The 14,311-nt window shown below is 57.9% G+C and overlaps 1 protein-coding gene across 5 annotated transcripts in view; it reads right to left on the reverse strand.

Annotated features, from left to right (window-relative positions):
- Nucleotides 1–14,311, reverse strand: part of WDR27 (WD repeat domain 27) — a 96,569-nt gene that overhangs the window by 21,790 nt on the left and 60,468 nt on the right. For 2 of the 5 annotated variants that reach the window (XM_053913544.1, XM_053913538.1), the window contains exon 26: nucleotides 7,231–8,070. The exons of 2 other annotated variants lie outside the window; for them this stretch is intronic. In XM_053913544.1, coding sequence (XP_053769519.1) covers nucleotides 8,020–8,070 — 51 coding nt within the window. In that variant the 3' untranslated portion in view covers nucleotides 7,231–8,019. Of the gene's footprint in view, nucleotides 1–7,230; nucleotides 8,071–10,355; nucleotides 10,541–14,311 lie in introns of those variants that run through there. One more of the 5 variants, XM_053913536.1, reaches the window with a different exon arrangement.

Consider the following 14,311-nt stretch of genomic DNA (forward strand, 5'->3'; position numbering starts at 1 on the left):
AATTTCTCCACTCGCACGTGGACAAACACGGGCACATGTGTGGTCACACACATGCAGGAACACACAAGCTCATGGGCTCACAGTCATGTGTGTATGCACACGCACTCACACTCACTTGTGCACACGCACTCCTGCACACACACATGCACAGACACACCTCTCCTCTCGGACACCCGCCCCACATCTGGCTCCGCATCCGTCAGCCCGTCTCCTGGGCCCGCCATCCAGGCTGAAAAGCAGCGGAAGCCTGGTGCCGCGTGGGCCACGAGCTTCATGGGTTACCCGGGTTTGCCAGCCTCCCGTTGGTGTTAAAAAATCAGGCGATATTAGTTTTACTTCAAACCTTTTATTACTTAGCTCCGTTTATATCTCCGTATGTTTCTTTGTCTTTAGCAGACGTATCTTCTTATATTTTCTTAAGAATGTGAAGACATTTCTGAAAATAATTTTCCATATTTTGGAGAACACTGAAATCATACTCTCCCTCTGACCTTAAAAATTTCAGGTGTAAAATACTTTCCATTTTTATTGACTATTTTATAACAGGCTCCAAATAACCCCGTTTTCTTTCCCTGTTTATTTTTTCGTAAACATTTTCTGTAAAACTCATGCCGTCGAAGCAGGAATATGTGGGCTTCTCTCCATCCCTGTCCATTGCTTCAGTGGTTAAAACCCTTCCCAACTGCAGCGAGAAGGGAGCAGGGTGCCCAGCAACGCCCGGCGACCAGGCTGCACCATCCTGGGGACCCCAGCTCTGATCACGCCCCGACAGCAGCACCCACCTGGCCCCCCGCTGTGTCCCCGGTTCCCACCAGACCGTCCTCTCTTGGGACGGTGCTTCCCTGCAATTTACATACACTTGTTTCCTACTGTGCCATTTCAAGAAGCTTCCGGAAGCCTTGGCCAGATGGCCCCACGGGGAGGAGCGGTCTCCATACACCAAGGCTGCAGGTTGAGCCCTGGAAGGGCAAGGATGAGAAACAGCCAAGGAGGATCGACGAGGGGACAACAAACCAGCGTCTCTCTCCCTTCCTTGCTCTCTCTCAAATTAATAAATAACATTTTTAAAAACAGAAAACTGCAGGAGAGACTGGGGAACGGCAGGTCCACAGACCCAGAAGCTCCCCACAGCCCCAGGGATGGGGAGTGTGTGCTGTGGCCTCTAAGGGACACCCCCTGAACCTGAGGGGCCCCCCAGTGACGGGACCTCCATCCAAGATGACTCCATCCAGCACAGCTATCATTTAGAATGGAAGGGCAGACAAAGTGCTTCCCAGATAAGGTCAAGTTAAAGGAGTTCATCATCACCAAGCCCTTATTATTTGAAGTGTTAAAGGGACATATCTAAGACAAAGAAGATCAAAAATAGGAACAGTAAAATGACAACAAATTCACAACTATCAACAACTGAACCTAAAAAAACCCCCAAAACCCAGAAATAAACTAAGCAAACAACTAGAACCAGAACAGATCATAGAAATGGAGATCACAGGGAGGGTTATCAGTGGGGGAGTGAGAGGGGGTGGGGGGGAAGGTACAGGGGATAAGAAGCATAAATGGAAGGTAGAAAATAGACAGGGGGAGGTTAAGAATAGTATAGGAAACGGAGAAGCCAAAGAGCTTAGATGTACGACCCGTGGACGTGAACTAAGGCGGGGAATGTGGTGGGGGGGGTGCAGGGCAGAGGGGAATAGAAGGGGGGAAATGGGACAACTGTATCCCATTTCAATAAAATATACTTAAAAAAGTAAAACAAAATTAAAAAGTGAACCTTTAAAGACATAAAACCACCACAGCAAAAGTCATGGATTCGGTCCATATCGTTGACAGAAAAATGTTGTTCTATTTATTTCGCAGTAGAAGAGAAAGCAATGTGGTTTCACTTAGTAGTTATTACTTGAGCGTCTCTCATCCATCTGAAATGTGCACCAGGGCTGACGCGGCGCCCACGGAATGCCGCCTGACATGCCTGGGCACTTCCGTCACCGTGCCATGCCTGTGGGTGTCCAGGTTGAAGAGCAGCGTCTCGGGTTTTCGGCTGGAAGTGTAGTGTTCTCTTGTCAGTTGCAGAAAAGGTGCTTTCTGGACCCAGAGGACTGTGCGACACTCGGTGAAGGTCGTGGGTAAAGAGGCGGCAGCAGCTGGGGAACAGCGCGGCAACGGCACAGTGGCCTCTCGGCAGGGTCCGCGGGAGAGCACATGGCGTGGCGAGAAGTCCCCGCCCGAGGCGCAGGGAGCGAGGCGGCTGGGGGTGACAGCAACGCCCACGAGGGTCTGAGTGTGGGCGTCACCCTCCCCGAGTCTCGCGTTCCTGAGGGAAGAGGCAGTGTGGCGTCACACTCCCTGTTAAATGCCCGTGACTTTCCTCTTCGTCCTGCCAGGAGCCTGTTTCGCTGACCGGATGGGCAACCACCACTCTAGGACCAAGTGACTCAACTGGGGGCTTCTCTCCACAGCGGCTGCTGCTCAAAGTCACACAGTGAGTGACCGTGGCCCTGCAAGGCCTCGGGTCACGTCCCGCGAGGCCTTGGGTCACGTGTCAGCGGTCCCGGCACGGTTCCGGGCTGGTCTCTGCTCCAGCCAGCACTCCTGGTTCAGGCGACAGTGATAGCGGTCGGCCTGGCCCCGGCGGCAGAGCGCACGGCCTTCCACACACACAGCAGGTCGGCCGAGGGGCTGCTGGGCAGGAACGCCCGAAGACCCTGGGCCCCCGGATCCCGGGTCCCGCTGAGCGCACGAAGAAAGAGTGATGTTGACCCATCTCTGAGACCCGTCAGGGACGAGCATTCGAGTGAGGATGTAAATTTGCTATTAATACGACTTCAGCAAATCGCTCCCCAAGTCCTCTGATGGCGATAAGAAGTGTCCCTGACCTCCCTGGGGCACGTTTGTCACAGGGATCCAGGTCGGGGACACACATCGCTGCCCCCTCACCAGGGGCCCCTCTGCCCACCGGGCCGACCCCCACTCTTCCCCTTGAAGCCTTCAGTTCTCTTGCCATAATCGTCAACATCACGGACACCCACCCTTGTTTCTGGCTGGACCCTGCGGTTTCCCCTCGATACGAACTTCCTGTGTCCATCCTGTCCTCACTCCCCGGGCATCCGTGTCTTCCCCCGAGCCTCGAGTGCCGGGAAAGGCAGGCCTTCAACGGCATCGGTTTGTTTTCTGGCCCCTGTTGAAAAACTCCCCTGCACCACCCACGTGAACCTCAGAGGTTTAGTTTGGGGTCAGCCAGTGGGACGTACTTTCACAGCTTGAGGCCTCGCACCCCGAGTGACTCATAACCTCCTCCCAGTGATCCCATCACCTGTCGGCTGCCCCCCGGGGAGGCACCCCCAGTGGAGCCTGGACTCAGGGTTAGCTCTCCAGAGCCCCCAGCACATCCATCCCCAGCTGCAGAGTGCTCAGGGGTGGGCAGCCCTCAACCAGGGTACATGTCCGAGACCCCTGGGGGTGCCGGGGAGGCCCAGCCCCCACACGTACCACACTTTTTCCATACGCACACGTCTGTGGTGAAGTCCAGTTTGTAAATCAGGCACCGTAAGAGATGAACAACAGGAACCAATAATACAATAGAATTATTATACTGCAGTTAAAGTTATGTGAATGTGGCCTCCCCCCTCCATTAACTTTTATATTTTTCAGTCCAAAACGATTCCTGAGTCTGTGTCACTCATTTATTTCAGGGGACCCTCTGGCAGAAGCCACTTTCCAGGCTCAGCGCTTCCCAGAGTGACAGGCCGCCATTGGTGGAACAGCTCTCGCCATGGGTCCCCCCTAAAGTCCTGGCCTCTCCTCTCCCAGCTCCGTGTGGCCACCACGGCAGCCGAGACCGCTGCTGTGTGAGGTGTGGCAGCAAAACCAGCACCAGACGCTTGTCCTTCTTCGAACTGCGCGGGTAGAAGACTCGTTCTTACCACAGACCTCAGCGACCCCGGCGTGTGAATCCGTCTCCTTATTATGTCCAGAACCTTCACCTTCTCCTAGGGGTGACTTCTCAGCCTCCCTCTGTCCCACCTGCATCGCTGCCCTCGCGCTTCGGGGCCACTCAGGTGACACGAGGGCGGCTGGGACACCACCTCCGCGACCCCACGGCAGCCCATCTAATAACCCAGACGCCTGCCGGGGGTCGAACAGGCCCGGAGCACCCACAGAGTGGGGACGCTGGACATAGGGGTGAGTAGTGTCCCAGTGGGGTCTCATCACGCTGTCCAGAATGGCATGGAACTTAAAACAAAGTGTCTATTTCTGGCATTTTCCACTTAGTATTTTGGAACACGGCTGACGGAGAGTGACCAAAGCCACAGGACATGAAACTACAGCTAAGGGACAAGTACTGGGCCGTGAAGCTATCGATGGCAGCAAAATTACACCCTAGCCAGGAAGAAACAATTGGAGCAAGTTATTTTTGATTAGGGCATGAAGCGAAGTTGGCACTGGAGAAGAGACATGAAAGGGAAAAGCAGACGGGGGAGACAGGATTTTATATCTACATCCCTCTTTGGGAAGCCTTATTTTGCCGTTTTAGTAAATCAAAAACAGTTGAATATTGGCAATTTTATACGGTTCGATCTAATCACGTCAACACCAAGATACCTGCCAGACCTGTCACATCCCGACCTGCCTGCTCCCGCGGAAACCTGCTCCTCCAGGTGGGGGCCCTGCAGCTGTTCGAATCCGGTCATTTGCCACCTGACAGCCACTCTTTTGAGAGCACCTTTCTGACGAGAAGGGCCAGGCGCCTTCTGCCGGGGCCTGGGGCATGCAGCCGGCTATACTGACACCAGCGGAAAGGAATGAGCTCCGCAGGCGACAGGAATGCCTCCCCGCGGCGGTCGCGGCTGAACACAGGCGGTTTGATCCAGAGGGTGTCCGGACCACCCCCCGTGCGGCAAGGCGTGGGCGGGCCGCGGCAACATTCCTGCTCTGTGGCCCGCAGAGCACGGGGCTGCCGGAGCTGTGCAAAGCCAGGACATGTGCCCCGTTGTGGGAACGGCACAACTAGAGAGTCCTTGTGCCGTTCCCATTCCAGCACCAAAGGAATCCTCCCAGCGGTCCAGTCGCACAGCCTGGGCCAGCGACAGAGCGGTGCCTCTCCTTTCCCACTGCGGGCCCGACCCCCAAGGAGAGAGCCCCTTCCCCACCGCACACCCGCCTCAGCCTCCTCCCTGCCTGGTCCAGCCATTGCAGGTGGACGCCCTGACGCAGGCCACCCAGGACACGGCGCCGGGCCTCGTCCCCGGCCTGTAGCATGGAGTCCCACCTGGCACAGCCCGTAGGGGGTCAGGAAGGTGCCCCGTCAACCTGCCAGCACCAACTGCAGGACAGCTCTGAGCTCCTGGGCTGCGGCCACACACGTCTTCCCATAGCATAGCCTCTGGGCCCCGGGGCTCTGTGCTGGTCCTCCCCCCACCCCCGCACCTGTCAGCTACCTCCCCTTCCCAGGAGGTCTCCGCAGAAGCAGCCCCAGGGCTTCTTCCTCTCCTCGGAAGGGCCCTCCATCACGCTGGCCCCACCCTGGGACCGGACTTCCGATCTTCCTGGATCTTCCTGGTCCCCCCTGTGGCCCCACTGTCACCTGGCCCTCCCAGTTCCCACGCCCCCGGGGAACCCGCAGCCCACGGCCAGTCTCCTTCCCCAGCTCAGCGCCTCTGTCCAGGGCGAAGGGAGGTTACAAGCCAGCCACGGCACCCCCTTCCCACACACCCGGGGCCTGACTGAGTCCGTGGGTGTCGCAGGTGGGAAGGACGCCCTGAACGGGCTTTCCGAGGAGATTTGGTCCAGGCCTGGGAAAAGGAGTGTAACAATAGTGACACCTGTCGAGCTCACAGGATTATCACAGGAACAAGCTAACGAAGTGGAGCCCGCTAAAAACGGACGCCCTGTGCAAGCACACTGCTTACGGTGCCGGGGTCTGACGAAGGCGCAAGGCCCGACTCCTTCTCCGTCACAGCGCGCACGCTTGTCGCCCAAAAGCAGCAACAGCGCAGAACGCGGACCCAGGTGGGTCTCGCGCAGCACACGGGCGCACGGCCGCTGCTCCTCGTCTCCAGCACCCACGCCTTCGCCGGCCCGTGCAGAAGCACCCGCTGCGGCGCACCCACCCCGAGCATGGTCTCTCCGCGGCTCCTGGGAAGCAGGCTGGACGAGCTTTCCCGCAACTCGTCGGCTCTTCCAGATTCACGCTGTCCCGGCTTCTCCCCGAGGAAACTCCCCAGTCCTTACGCAGGCGAGGCCTTTAAAGATGTGACTCAGCTATCACCTTTTACGTTAACTATGTGTGTGTTTCCAAGATATTAGTTAGCTCTTATTGTGCACATTAAATAATCTTAAATTTCTTTTTCTTAATGTCATAGCTAACATCACTGGAATTGTGACTCGCTCTGGAGAAAATGTATAGAAAAATAAAGGCAATATATAAAAAATTTTAAAAACTTAAATTAAAAAATAAAAAATTTACAAAAATAAGATAAAAACCTAAATAAATACAGGCAATATAGACAGAAACTGCCGTTTACTATGAAAGTCGCCGCAAAGCTGGCACATCCAAAACAGCGGAGTGCTTGCGTGCCGTTGGCGAAATGTGAGGCGGTGCAGCCGCCGTGGGAAATGGTACGGAGGTTCCTCAAAAAGTCAGAGACAACCGGCAGGTCCCACAGCAATGCCACACGTGGCTCCTCCCCCACCGACCTGGACGCGGGGGCTGACACACAGCTGCTGGCCCACGTCCACAGTGGCGGCGTGGCCAGCGGAGCTCGGAGGCCCACGTGGCAGGCCCCTGCACGGGAGTGTGGGCGGAGGAGGAGATCACCAACACGGGTGAGCCCTGAGGACACCGTGTGGGGTGCAGGGAGCCAGTGAAGCGCACGCGCCGTGCAAGCCCACCCTCGGGCGGTCCCGGCCGCGCAGCCAGGAGGCTGCCTGGGGCCAGGGCGGGGGGACGGGCCTGAGGGTGGCGCGAGGACAGGCTGCGGGGTGTGGGGTGAGAGCCCCCAGGGGCGGCGCCCGTGCACGACATGCGAGCGGAGTCAGTGCTACCAAGCTGCACATTTGAAAATGATTCAGATGGTGACTGTGTCTCACCACAAGTAAGAATTACGTTTTAAAATAAAAATTAAATGACGTAACTGAAATTAAGATATTAAATAAGAGTGTATGGGCTTGCTTGTCCTAAGTAGGTAAATAAAACTTGATTTACCTATTTTAACTAGTTTGAAATAAATTTAACAATATAGTTACTATTACATAAATGGATAAAAATGTTTGGATAACTCTTATATCTCAGAGAAATGAAAACGAGTTGTTCTAAGTTTTTGCCTCTGAAAAACCGCAAGGACAAGTGTGCACACTCGCCATCAGCATGTGAGGATCCCCAAGAGAAGCCCAGGAATCCGGGTCGGACGTTCCTCCCGGCGGGGGTGGGGTGAAGGGGGGTGGAGACTGCAGGCTGCATCCCGGGAGGCAGGGGCGATGAGGCAGTGGGGCCTGGGGGGACGGAAGCCCCCACCCTTTCCCAAGTGGGATGGGTGACACTGGGTCTCCCCTCAGAGGCCCCAACAGGTTGTTGCCATGGGACCTGGAATTGTTCTGGAACCCTCCTGATTCTTCCAGGATCCTGGGAAGACTTAGTTCTGGGACCTTCAGAGGCAGCTCTGTGTCTGAGGAGGCAGCTGGCCCTGGCCTCGCTGGTCCAGCCAGCACCACGCCACAACAGAGCCCGTGGGCAGAGGCCGGCTCACTGAGTAAAACCGGGGGCATCGGGCTGGCCCAGCACCACCCCAAGTGAAGCCTCACTCTGCAAAGTCTACTTTGTGCAACAAACTCTAGGTTATTTTTATTGAAGAACATTCCGCTCTAAGCTGAACGCATTCTGTGCAGAAGGGCAGCTGCCGGGGTCCCTTTGAGGAGCGGACCTCAGACGCAGAGATGCAGCAGGTGGCTCAGGGGACGGACCCCAAGCACGTCCGGACCCTGACGTCCTCACGCCGACGGGCCAGGCTCCACCCAGGTCAGCGGTCACTCAGCTCCAAACAGCTGAAGTTTGCCGTCCAAGGTGGCCGTGGCGAGCTGTGAGGGAAACAAGTGTGGGGTGAGCCCTTAGCCACCTCCCGTCGCTGGGAGACCCGTCAGCAGTGTGAGCTGCCGGCCAACCTCCTTGTCGGCCACTTTCTAGAACACTGAACACAGTTCATAAGAACAGCCTCAACTGGCCCGAACTGCACCCCCCAGGAGCAGAGGGACAGATCCCAGCACGCAGGCTCCTCACTGGCACTGGGGCCCGGCTGTGGGCCCATCCCATCCTCGGCCAGGCCCGCCCATCCCGGCTGCTCAGGACACCGGGCCACAGGTGGCTTCCCACCCTCCCACCTCCTGCTGGGCCAGCTGAGCAGAGTAGGCTCCTGGTCCACCACCAGCCCTTCAGCTTGGTGAGGCAGGAGGGCTAAGGTCAGGGGGCCAGCGAGGTCTCTGGCCCAGGCCTTGGTGCGCTCGTGGCTACAACATGAGGATGGGGCAGGGACCCTCTTCGGCACTGTGAGGGAAGCAGCCTTCCCTCTGCGCTTCCTCAGAGGTGTGGGCATCCCCCCCAATCAGCCTCTGACCTTGATCAGGTGGTATGTGCTGGGTACTAACCAAAACCAGCCTGCAGGGATGTGGCCAAGAGCCGCAAGGGGCCGGGAGACGGGACTGTGCCCGGGGCCAAGGTGCCCCAGAGCTGGTATCTCGGAGGGTGGCCCACATAGGATGTTGGCCAGGCCGGGTGTGGTGGCTCATAGTGTTTTGTCCTTGGCTAGGTCTCTCAGCAACACCTGAATTTGGAGTCCCAGCCCACTGCTGAGGCTGAGCGGAGTTCCACCTGCCTATCTCCTACGCTGACATCGATACGACCTGATCAGTATTGACACAGATACAGACACAGAGACAGACAGACACAGACAGAGACACGGATGTAGCTATCCCACCCCAGAGGAGACCTGCAGGGCCATTAGAAGCAGCACAGAGAAGCATCTAGAACTTTTATTGCTCAGTTGCAATTTTAAACACCCCCGCACTTCAGAGGGGGCACTAGGGACACAGACCGAGCTGGGTCCCACTCGGGTTTGCCGTGCGATGTGGGGAGTCAGCGGAGGCTGGGCCGCCTGCATTTGGGTAAGCCCTGCGTAATAAACCGGGGCAACGTCACCTGTCAGGAGCCAGACCCCCAGCAAGCTCCGCGCCCACACAGGATCGTGATGGAACCAAGCATGACAGGTGGGTGTGCGGCTTTGGACGGAGTTGCAGTCCCCATGCCACTGCGAGGGGCAGCGCGGTGTCCACTGGGCATGTCAGCGCAGACACTGCTGGGGGGGCAGGGCCTGCATTCTCATCTCAAAGAAAAGACCACAGGAAACAAAGCCCGACTTCACGCTGGAGAAAGCTGTGCGCACGGGCAAGTCCCCAAGGGCTTTACGCTCGGGGGCCGGTCACATTCGTGTTGAATGCGTCTGCTCAGACCACATCAGACCGTATCAGAGACGACGGCGGTGCCGACACACAGCCAGGACTGCAGAGCGGGTCCTCCTGTTCTAGATCCCTCGGTCTGCCGACACCCCTGCAGACACCCCACCGGTGACCCCGGGCAACACTTGCTGCCCTTCCCAGACCAGGCCTTAAAGCAACACAGGATGAGAGCCAGAGAGCCGGGCATTGTCTCCGTCCTGTTTCCACACTCCTGGGCCGTTAAGAAAGGGAGATCAACCAAGTTCAGAGGGAGAAGGCATCAGCCCTCGTCCACGTGAATTCCGCTAGCATCCGTCCAGGAATCCGACCGGCAGCACAGAGCTCCACAGAACACAGGCCGCTCGTCCCCGGCGTGCATCTGTGACCGTGGAGGGGCAGGGCAGGGGGACAGGCTGCCGGAGCAGCATGGACAACGGGCCGCAGGAAGACAGGGGAAGAGCTCTGTGAGAGGCTTCTGTTAAAAAGGCAGAGGGACATGAAACCAGTCCACTGGAGCCAGGGGACCAAAGGCGAACTGTCCCGGGCGGGCCAGGGGCACTCGGGTGACTCCTGCAGGGAGGACGGATGAGGGGCATGAGACCTCGGAGGGTGGGGCCAATGGGCCAGGTGGCAGGAGCCAGAGCCAGCTTGGACGGGCTGAGCGGAGAGGCCCCTTGTCACATGGTTCCTGGGAGGCCCGAGGGAGCCGAGAACAAACCGGGATCTGGGAGCCACGGCATCCCAAGAACACGCCTGTCAGCACCTGTGACGTATGTCGTCTTTGCCCTCCTTTCCCTGCAGAAACCATGTGGTTCTCGTTCTCGGGCCCACATGGTCAGAAAACACAAAACAAACAGCGAAAAACAAAAACCCACCCTCAGATCACTTCGGCCGCCTGCCTTCTCGGCAGCCGCGGCTCCCTCGGCTCCAGTGCAGACTTTGGTCCAAGTGGGTAAAGGGCGCAGTCTCCTGAGGCTCCTGCGATGGCCGCGTGGGCAGCCGTCCCCAGGAGGGCGGTGCGGCTGACAAACACGCTGTGGGGAGCAGGGGGGCTCCTTTCCTGAAATAGAACGAGGCCATCCCATCGCAGTGGAAGTTCCGTTCCCACCACAGCGGGCCGCTCAGCCCACTGCGGCAGAGGGTGCGCCCCAGGGTGGAGGCGCGTGAGGACTGAGAGCCCGAGGCTCTGGCAGGGCTCATCCATCTGCACCGCTGCGCGGGTGAGAGAGTGAGGGAAGGGGAGACGGGAAGCCAGAGGCGAGGCTGCGAGGCCGCCCTCTGGTCGGCCTGGAGTAAGTCCCGTTTCTGTCCTTACAGAGGGTGGGAGGGGGCGGGCTCAGATGGCCGCGCAGACAAGGAGGCTGACTGTGGGTGGGGCTCTGGAGGAAGGGTGCTGGGTCTGAGGAACCTGCAGACAGCTGGGGGAGCCCCATGCTCAACCCCAGGTCCCCCGTGGGGACCGGCTATCTCAGCCCGAGTCAGGAAATGACTCCAAAGTCCCGTAGGAGAGTGTGCACCTTACAGCATGTCATGCGATACAAGGGGAACGAGTCACGGGACCAAAAACTAGAAACAGGGCTCAGCTGATGCTGCTCCCGGAGCACCTGGCAGAGTGAACCTCAGACAGCGGGGCCCTCGTACACGGCCTTGAAGGAGACGTGTTGAAAACGGTTAGAGACGTAACACAGAATAAGGTGCTGCAATAGAGGACCGGGAGACCGACAAGAACCGCAGTGAACACAGAAGCAGGAGCAGAGACACCGACAGACAGGCAGTCGCTCAGGTGAGGCGGATGGGGAAGGGCTGCAGAGAGAATCGGTGAACTGGAAATCAGGTGTGAGGAAGTCACCCCCAACGCAGCAAGCCAGCAGGATGGCAACTGTGAAGGAGGTCAGGTGACTGAGTCTGACACCAACTTGCTGGTTCCAGAAAGAGAACAGAGGGAATGGAGAAGAGGGGCACTTGCAGGAACAGAAGCTAGAACCGCCTGGAACCAGGGGAATGTCGGTCCAGGCGTCTTTGAGAGAGCCAGGCGCGTCCAGGAGACACACGGTGGCAGACCCACACCAGATGCGCGGGACGTAGCCAGAACGCGTGACGGCCCTGCCACTCAGTGGCCTTGTTCCGAATCTCTGCCACACTGGAGGGGGTTCCGGGCGAACACCACGCCGGCCCCACGCACAGACCTGGTTCCCGAGGGGGTGGGGTGGGGCCCAACAGGGACGCTGAGCAGGTGACTCTGAGGGGCAGTGGGAATTGAGGCCCCCATTTTCATGTACGACTCATTTTTCAGTTGTAAACTTTATTTAGTTATTGGCCATTAGCTTTGTGGTGGAGCCTTTCACGGAAAGTAAACCTTTAGTTTTGGTGAAAATAAGCTGACCAATTTCATTTCATGTTTCATAGTTTTCAAGTTTTGTCTCACAGGTCTTTCCAAAGCAAAGCTACCACAGACCTGGGCAGGCCTAGCAGGAAAGGAAAATCACCGGCTGGAAAATGGCCCCGTGGGACGCTGCCTGCGGACCCCACCCAGGAAAAACAGGTGAAGGTCAGGGCCTGGGGTCGGCCCATCAGCATAGCAGGCTGCAGCTTTAACTTGAGCCGGCACCCAGCAACCAGCTCCAGCCAATTTAACTCTGATACCCTTCGCTGAAAGACCCTGACTACGAACAACCGGACGAGTCCCAGCCGCCCTCGGCCGGCTCCACTTTCCCTCTCATCCCCGCTAATGAACCCTGCTCCGTAGCTCGCCGCGTCCGTCCGCCTCCTCGAGCGCCTCCCACCTAGCAGCTGCTGTCCTGCCATCGTTCCTGCCTACTCCCAGTCCCACCTTCACACGCCCACGATTAAATCATCAGATACACCCAGGCTTAAGTAGAAATGCAGGTTGGTTTTTCCTCAGTATAGAGCCATTTTTCTTAAACGGTGTGGCAATGATCCCCCTTTTCCCATTGTTTTGGGTGCCGTATTTCATGTGTGTTAAATCCCCACGTGGACACTGGCCATCTCTGAGTTCCCTAGTGTGTTCTCCTGGTGCTATTTCTGATCTTTAATCAATGCCACATCGTTTCTGTTTCCATGGTTTTGAAGTAAATCCTACCCAGCAGAGAAACTATGAAGTTAAACTAGCCTTCTACAAATCCGTTCTTTTCCAATGTATGTGCTTTGGAGTGAGTTTGTTGAGCCTTACTGGGATTGGGTCGAGAGTGCGGGAAGTGTGCAGCTGGTGAAGACGCATCACCCTGGAGCGCCACGCGGTGCCGTGAGTCGTGGACGGGCGCGGGCCACTCCAGACCGGGTCTGCGCGGCTTACTCAAGTTTCACCGTTTCCTCCTCAGCTTCGCTTTTCTTAGCTGAGCTCCCAGGTGCTTTCAGTCTTGTTTGCTACCATGAAGGAAATCTTGTTTCCATTTCTAGTTTGTTATTATTGGTGTATTGATTATTGAAACTAAATCTTAACTTCCGGTTAAATGAATCGGATCATCTGCAAATAAAGAGTCTTTTCTCTTCCAAGCCTTTCACTCTCAACTGCTTTCCTCTGCTTCCTTCGTCCCCAGGACAGCCCACGTCTTGGCTGGGGGTGAGAATGTCGCCCTCCTGGCCGCCATGGGGCTCAGGCGAGCCCTGCCAGGTCCCTCTTGTGGAGGGCAGGGCGCAGCTGAGAGGCACCCGTCCTGCCAAGGGTGCAGCCCAGCCCAGAGCCCGTGCAGGGGAACTATGGCTGGGGGTGACACAGCCCCAGGGAACGGGGTGGGGGAGGTGACACCACCTGTCGGAGTTCGAGCAGCAGAGCCACACAAACCACAGGTGCTCCTCCAGGTGGCACACGACAACCTGTCGATCAGGGCTGCCACACCACCACACCACCTGGGAGCAGGGAAGCCCCGGCCTTCAGCAGAAGGCGGGGACAGCCGAGAGGAGCAGGGCGGCCAGCCGTGGCCCGATGGACACTGCTCTGGCTGACTCTGAGGCCGCCACAGGCTCTGCCTTGCAAGACGTCACCGGCTGCCCCGGGACCCAGACCTAACCTGGACTCGTGGGACTCGTTTCGTCGTCCTGAAACTCTCTTGTGAGATGTTCCTGCTGACTGTGTCTGAGAGGCTGTTGCCGATGCTGGGTGGTTAGACACCTGATCGGACCCCGTCAGGGAAGGCTGGTCAGTGAGGGGCAGTCAGCTGTGTGGGCTCCGTTACTCCTCAGTGCTGGCGTCACCCGGAGGGCTGGTGGCTGTGCAGGCGGCCTGGCGCCCCCATGCCAGAGGCTGGACACCGGCTCAGGGGAAAGACTACAGCGCGGTGGCTCTTAGGGCGGGTGCATTGCTCGCGACGGTCCTGCCACTCACACGGGGGCAGAGACGCCGAGCTGGCCGTGCAGGCACAGAGCTGGCCGGGGGCCTGTGTCCCCCGCCCCTGTGGGTGTCTGAGCTGCTTCCCGGGACTGGGCTGCACGGGGCCCCCAGCTGCAGAGACCCCCGATGGGGCCGCACACTGACCAAGGCGGAGAGCAGAAGGTTTACTTTGGAGTAAACGCCTGAAACCGGCTCTCATCCGAAAGCTCCGTGGGCCAATGCGGCTGAGAGGCAGGAGAACACGCCACCATTTCCCGTTTCAGCTGGACGACCGCCCGTCTGGTTTCACAGGTTTCAAAAGAGAAATGCTGTGACGGGTGACTGTGTGCCTCCTAGGTGTGTAGGCATCTGTCTGCAGCCGCCGGTCGGAGCACCGTGCCCCCCTCAGCCTCAGCCCGACCCCCGACCCCCGGCCTCCCGACGCAGACCCCGGCCAGGGTCCCTCCTGCTCGGCTGGCTCAGCGTCTCTGGGCTGGGCTGAGC

The sequence above is a fragment of the Desmodus rotundus genome, chromosome 11 (genome assembly GCF_022682495.2).
Source record: "Desmodus rotundus isolate HL8 chromosome 11, HLdesRot8A.1, whole genome shotgun sequence".
Lineage (NCBI taxonomy): Eukaryota > Metazoa > Chordata > Mammalia > Chiroptera > Phyllostomidae > Desmodus > Desmodus rotundus.